We start from the raw sequence: 7679 nt of genomic DNA, 5'->3' as shown, positions 1-7679 counted from the left end.
GCGAATTGCTAAATTTTTAAGATCTTCAACGAACCATGAAACGCAATCGGCACTACGACGCGAATGATACGCGGATAACGATTCGTTATATGAACAATATACATAATAAGTTATGCTAAATATTCGATGATGATGATGATGATGTTGGTACGCGTTCTTGTCTTCCTCCACCTTGGCCAAAACGCTTTCCAAGTCGGTGTATACGATGAATGGAAGTCGCTCTTTCCGATTAAAGCTGTTGAACTCAAGCCACTTGTCGTTGTCGCTCGACAATCGGATAGCGCAGTCGTTCATCTCTCGGCAGTCGATTGTATGTGACTGCAACTTGTCATCCAAACTAAAGTAATGCAGGCATCTGTAAAAGAAAATTTTTTAATTAAAGATAATTAAATAATGCATATTAGTAGTAATACTATGAGGTTTCTAACCCAGGGGCTCCGAGGGGGGGTGAGGGGCGAGGGGGAACCGGCGCGGGGGGGTGACGTCACGCGGGGGGGTGACGTCACGGGGATGACGTCACGCGGAGGGGGGGGTGACGTCACGGGGATGACGTCACGCGGGGATGATGACGTCACGTGCGGTGATGATGACGTCACGTGCGGGGGATGATGACGTCACGTACGGGGGATGATGACGTCACGTGCGGGGAGTGACGTCACGCGCGGGTAGGGGGGATCCGCGGCGCGACCGGCGAACGAGGGGGTCCGCGCGGGTAGGGGGGGGGATCGCGGCGCGAGCGATGGACGAGGGGGTCCGCGCGGGTAGGGGGGATCCGCGGCGCGAGCGATGGACGATGGGGTCCGCGCGGGTAGGGGGGATCCGCGGCGCTACCGATGGACGAGGGGGTCCGCGCGGGTAGGGGGGATCCGCGGCGCGAGCGATGGACGAGGGGGTCCGCGCGGGTAGGGGGAATCCGCGGCGCGAGCGATGGACGAGGGGGTCCGCGCGGGTAGGGGGGGATCCGCGGTGCGACCGATGGACGAGGGGGTCCGCGAGGAGAAGGGGGGATCCGCGGCGGGCCCGCGATGTGTCCACGTGTGAGAAGGACGGTGCACTGGTTTGAAAAGGATAGCGTAAAGTGTGTGAAGAGGACAGTGCGACAAGGATGACACGTGACATCATCAACGTGTGACAAGGATGGCGTCAACGTGGGACAAGGACGATGCATTGTAAGATGCTGCATAGGTGGGAGAAGGATGACGCAAAGGTAAGTGAGTGATAGCGATGAGCATATGAATGAGAGAGAACGATAATATCGCGAAGAGAACGCATACGAAAGAGAACTATAATATCGCGAGAACAACGTATGCGAGAGAGAACGATAATAGCTAAGATAACGCGTGCGAGCGAGAACGAAGATATCGCGAGACTTACAACTAACGCGAGACTTATTGTTAGAACGATAGCGCGTACGAAAGAGAGAGAGAACGATATCGCTATACTTACAACTAGCGCAAGAGAGACGCAAGGGATGGGAACGCAAGGAGAGGCGCGTAAATAATCACATTCTTTTTTAAATTAAAACATAAAATTTATTTAAATGTGTGCGTGTACTATACAATTTCGTGTGTGTGTGTGTGTGTGTGTGTGTGTGTGTGTGTGTGTGTGTGCGCGCGCGTGCTTAATATATAATAATATATGATATAAAATTAAAAAAAAAAAATAATAATAATAATAATAATATAAGAAATAAAATTTAAAAAATATATATATATATGGGGAGGGGGCGATGCGCCGGGCTAAGGAGGAGGCCGCTTCTGGAACAGAAAAAGAGGAAAGATGTATTAATAAAAAACCTAGTCACAATAAAACTTATAGAAGGAAAAATATGTACTTACATCTGTATCCATTATATGTAATGCCATTGGGCGCCCGAATCTCCCCGGGCACCCAAATCTCCTCTTCCGCGTAGGGCTCCTCCCCAAAGAGCCGCCGCAAGTCAAAGATGTCTTCCTCGTCCTGGGGACTCTCCGGGGTGTCACCCCACATATAGGAGAGTTCATATCTCCTTGCCCGACGCTCCGCCCGCACCCACTGCCGGCGCCGGATATTCATAAACCCGGGGATTTCTATATCAACCTGGGACTACATTAAAAAATATAATTAGTATAAATACACGCACATTGTTTTTTTTAAATATTCGCAAATGTAATACTTACCTCCCAATGGAAGGCCAGCTTAACAAGTAAGACACAAAGCAGGTCGAAGAAGTACTGCTTCCACCCTGAGCAATTTTCCAAAATGCTATCCATTTTTTAACTCTTCTCGACTCAACTTCTCGACTCAACCGCTCTCGGAAACTTTATGATGAGGCAACGAGGTCCCGGCACGAGGTTTTATAGTAGAGATGTGGCATTATCACCATATCAAAGCACGTCGTAAGACAAAAGTACACGTGGTCCCATACAACTCAGCATGGTATATAATATAATATTAATATTATCATATTGCAACTTTGCGAGGAGACAACGAGGTCTCGGTATGAAACTTTAGAATAGAGACGTATCATTATCGCTTTACCAAAAATACGTCGTAAGACAAAAGTATGCATGTTCCCACGCAAATTAGCATGATATAACGCTATAATGCATCAACCCTGCTCGAACGGTCATCGAACGGAAACGAACGATTGTCGAACGCAAACGAACACCCGTCGAACGCAAACGAACGCTCATCGAACGGCTATCGAACGGTAATTGAACGGTCATCGAACGGAAACGAACGCCCGTCGAACGGTAATTGAACGGTCATCGAACGCCCGTTGAACGGAAATGAACGGTCATCGAACGGAAACGAACGCTCGTCGAACGGAAACGAACGCCCGTCGAACGGTAATTGAACGGTCATCGAACGCCCGTTGAACGGAAATGAACGGTCATCGAACGGAAACGAACGCTCGTCGAACGGAAATGAACGGCTGTCGAACGGAAATGAACGCTCATCGAACGGAAACGAACGCCCGTCGAACGACAATTGAACGGCTATCGAACGGTCATCGAACGGAAATGAACGCTCATCGAACGGAAATGAACGGCTATCAAACGCCCGTCGAACGGCTATCGAACGGTCATCGAACGGAAATGAACGCTCATCGAACGGAAACGAACGGCTATCAAACGCCCGTCGAACGGAAACGAACGATCATCGAACGGAAACGAACGCTCGTCGAACGGGAATGAACGCTCGTCGAACGGTCATCGAACGTAAAACTATATTCAATTATCAAATATTTAAATGTTTTATCATATACCACAATGTAGTATCGAAATACAATATCTGCGGCAGCTGTGTCACGTACGGAAACACGATACTGCACACGTACATAGAAAGAGATGAGGAAAGAAAGGAGAGAAAGACGATAAAAATATATTGCATCATCAATTTATTATAAATATGGATTCGATGAATCACTATCATGATGTTTCAACCACCAATTATAAATCTTAAATACATTTTCTAAAGCGCAATTTTTTACATGATTTTCACAACGTACAGTATTCTTAATATCTAACTTATTTAAAGAAGCTACATCCTCATAGTCTGCATCCAAAGTTTCGATAATCACATCGTTTCTTGCATCATTGTCCAGTACATCAGCTAACCATTGTCGTTTTTCGTGCCCTTTAACGTACACGAGAGGTGACGCATCATCATCCTCCCCCATTGCACCCATCACCGCTGTTGTAATTAAACGTTTCGATTTCCAATATGAAACGTGTCCATCATTCCACGATAATCCATGGTGATTTTTCATCAACCATAAAACCTGACATCTCTCAGATTTTGTGAGCATGTGCCATGGTTCGGGACATGTAAAAATATAATGAGAAAGTATGGATCCCTTTCTCAGAACAGCAGCTTCCTTCACGACAAAATTTTTGTCAACGATAAATCCTTGTAGATCCACAAACGTTGGCACAACCATGATGACAAGATCTGATCGCAGACTGATGTCGATCGTCAAACATCTCAATCTTTTATATTTTTCATATGCAATGGAGGGGGTATTTGCTGACTTATGTAATTTTGCGGACTACATTGGTCAATGGATTATATTCGACAACCCGATCGTGCAAGATCAGACAGTAGGCGGTAGAGTATTCGCCGGTATATTTTCCCTGCATTCAAACTCTATTCTCACGTCCACGGTAGCAGTTTTGACAGACTCGTTTTGTCGTGAGCAATCAATGACCGCGAGAGGACCGCAATGTAGAAACTTTGAAATGGTTAATAGCGTGGTGCTGTTATCGCATCCGTAATAAGATTTGCGAAAACGAGAGTACATGTTGAATAGGACGGCGAATCTATTTTTTTCAAAATCTAAATTTAAATCATCATAGGGATAAAATTCCGAGTTTAAATAGAATTTAACGTTGGTCAATTTGCAGTCATCGAACAATGTAACATCTTGTGGCACTGAATTCTTTTTACCAGTTTGCAATGCAAAGATCACATACGGTGGTTTCTCTAGCTGGGAGGCGGCTTTCACGGTCCATGAATGCTTAGTCGTGTTATGCAACAGAGGAAATTCGTATAGATCCCAAGATCTGAAACTCATGTTCAAGTATCGTCCGCTTTCCAACATTCGCAACATCGACAATTTATTAATCTCGTTCAATATTACATGAGGCATACGCCACTGTATCTTGAGTAATTCAATCTCTGCTTCCGACGATGGGTGTCCGAATAGACAATTATTATCGTTGCGCGAACGTATCAAAATCAATTCGTGACGAGCGTTAATCACAACGCGTTTATAATCTTCGCAAAATCCCAGCAGCATGTTGAGCGGTACGCAATAGTTGAAATAATTTTTGTCACCATTGTACGTCAAATCCCATGCAGCGTTCTTCAAGTTTATACTTTTCTGGTGCGTTAGAGAGACATAATTTTTGAGCGTCGAAGTTATTCCAACATTTCTGTTGCGATCAATCTCTACTCCGTCGAGTTCGTATCGAAGCTCATCAAACATGAATGCGACGCAATTGTTTCCCAATACAACCTTCATTTCGTCATTCGCTTTACGCACATTAAACCTTCCCTCGATGTAAAGAAAGCTTTCGCACGGTAACGTGTACAAATCCTGATGTTGTATAGGTATTCGTATCTCGTCGCTGTATCCAAGCGTCGTATTGGCGTACGGATTGTATGTATGAGTCTCAATCTTGACGATGCGATCGTCAAAGACTGGCTCACCTCCGATATTCAAAATATCAATCATTCTTTTCGTACGATGAATCCCAATGATTTTAAAAATTCACGATTCAACGCGCTCAGCTTCTTCTTAATGGCTATCTTATTATTGTCATCCGATACCGCAATAGTATTGTCCCTCGTAAAAGTATTGTCTCTCGCGTGCTCCGTTTCGTTCAGCACGAGCATACTATGTTTGTCGCCGCCGTATATGCAATCTTACGGTAATTTCCTCTCCTCGAAAATCGAGCAATCGACCTCTTTGATCCACAATACGTATCGTTAAATCCGTAATGCTCCGTACGATGATTGGCAGGTAAATGATCTGTGCCGGCGTTTCCGATATCTTATATCCTGGTGGTACGCTCGGTGAAAATTCATGTATTGTGTGTACGCGCATGCCATTGCTGTACGCACCAGTAGTCACGTTACATTCTATACGAATAATATTTACGTTTATAATATTAACTGGTTCGTCCGATTCGTACCACTCGTGAGGTTGCAATATACGATTCGATGAGAATCCAAGCAAGGATCCTACATTGTCGGGTTTGGTAAAGTTTATTCTGTAGGCACATTTGATTTCGCTCTTTAGCGTGCTATGATTGGCGCGAAACGCTATTGGATATTCCTCATCATAATCGTTTTCAACATCTCTGGAAAGGTGTTCATCTTGCAAAATTGCACGTTTGAGATAGTCATTTATAGCGTGCAATTCGTACGATCCTTCGGGAATCGTAATTTCTTTGTCGTCGTTGCCAAAGTAAAATTTATTATTCAAAAAATTTACGTTTGGAATCGTATGATAAGTTTCAAAATCCGTTAATCCAAGCTCGTAATCGGCATCAGTCAAATCTATAGCGGGAAAATAGCTTACAGCGAGAACGCTGCTTCTGCCAGTCAACGTAAGTGTCAGTGACATGTCGAACGAATACTGAGTCGTGACGATGGATTGTCAGGCTTTAAATTGATCGTCGACTGTTTGAAGAAATTTTAAACACAACTGTCCACAGATGCTCTGATTGTAACTTTGATAAGATGCATAATTGTATTCAATTTTCACTCGTCCGAAATATCGCACAAGTTCCTTGGGTGGTCGAAGGTTTCCAAAACTGTCGAAATATACGACACGATCTCCCCTCTTTGCGTATGCTACCCAATGAGTACCGGGACCATCAACGTCATCCAAATTGACGATACCGCTCTCGTTTCGTCGTACACCGCTTATTGGTAAATTATTGCGCATGAAAACACCTCTAAAGAACGGTATGTGCATACGTTTCGCCAATTGTTCCAATTGCACGTTAGTTGTCGCACCCGTAGGCATTTTTAATGTTTTTTCGACGTTTTTTTTTTCTCTTAGACTTTGTTGAGAATCCCTGTCCACGCTTGTACGGAGCGAGATAAAGTCCGCGACCTTCCATAGCGTGATTGTGACGCAGCAATTCTTCCAGCTGACGTTGCGCCGCCTTGCTATCGTTTACCGCCTTTGCGATTCCCGCCGCACCGCCGGCCAAAGAACCGACAACTCCCAACAACGGTAAAAGTGGTAAAATACCACCGCGTTTCGCTACTGGAAGTATTCGTTTTTTCCTCCTCTTTGTCGTCGATGGCTTTTTCATCCCCATGCCGAGTTTTGTCTTTGCCTTCATTGCCGCCCAAACAGTCGTAGCGGCTGCTCTTTCACCAAGAGTCGAATCCCTCGCGGTAATGCGTTCTCGCGCTCTTGCAGCTAGTATGCGATCCGCGACGTGTCGTTGACCGAGGTCGTTGCTTCGCGAGTAAGCAATGTCGTGCTCGCGACAAGCGGTGTCCAATGGATTGATGCCTCGATCGCCTCTAGCCAATCGTTTCTCTAATCGAGTTCCCGGGCCGCAAAACTGATAACCGGGAATATGTAATTCGATGGGAAGAGCGTTTATCGCACGATTTAAGAGACCGCTACCTCTTACGATTCTCGCTGACATTCGTAGCAATTTTTTATTAACGGTGGTGGACCGTCGATGTGTGTTCGCATCCACGGCTGATTGTAATGTCGCATGCACGAACGATATTGTCGAACCTCCGAATCAGCCTTTATATATTCTGGAAGCTTGTCCCACAATCGTTCCACGTAATCACCAAAATTTTGCAGTAAAACAATCTTTGGGATATACTGCAGTTGTTCGGCGGTAAGCCGGAAAATGTCTCTTTCATCCGACAGAAGGAGAAACATTTTGATACTGAACGGTTTCGAGTTGAGACACCTCTATAAATAGGTCTCCCCCCCCTCGTGATCATTCGCAAAATTGATTCGAAAGAGAAAACATGCGGTTCGTGCGACAAGCGCGGATAATCAAAGTATCAAATTTCGACGATAGACTAATATCGGAGAAAAAAGTACGCAAGCATGGAAACATGCTACCGACTACTATACGCGGTATCGTTTGCGGCCCTTCAAACTGCGGTAAGACAAACGTGTTGATTAGTTTGATAGAAAGTCCGTA

At 45.1% G+C, this 7679-nt stretch overlaps 1 protein-coding gene across 1 annotated transcript; it reads right to left on the bottom strand.

Annotated features, from left to right (window-relative positions):
* Positions 1-290: 290 nt before the first annotated feature.
* Positions 291-2416, bottom strand: LOC145973753 (uncharacterized). The gene is made up of 3 exons (XM_083103329.1): positions 2160-2416; positions 1839-2085; positions 291-355 (listed from the first exon to the last, which is right to left on the bottom strand). The coding sequence occupies exons 1-3, from the start codon at positions 2250-2252 to the stop codon at positions 291-293; spliced, it is 405 nt and encodes a 134-aa protein (XP_082959455.1). The 5' UTR covers positions 2253-2416.
* Positions 2417-7679: the final 5263 nt, after the last annotated feature.

This window comes from Camponotus vicinus, unplaced genomic scaffold, assembly GCF_025532165.1.
Source record: "Camponotus vicinus isolate PSW18456_S1 unplaced genomic scaffold, iyCamVici1.0 SCAF_6, whole genome shotgun sequence".
NCBI classification, from domain to species: Eukaryota; Metazoa; Arthropoda; class Insecta; order Hymenoptera; family Formicidae; genus Camponotus; species Camponotus vicinus.
This window is presented reverse-complemented; position numbering and strand designations above follow the sequence as displayed.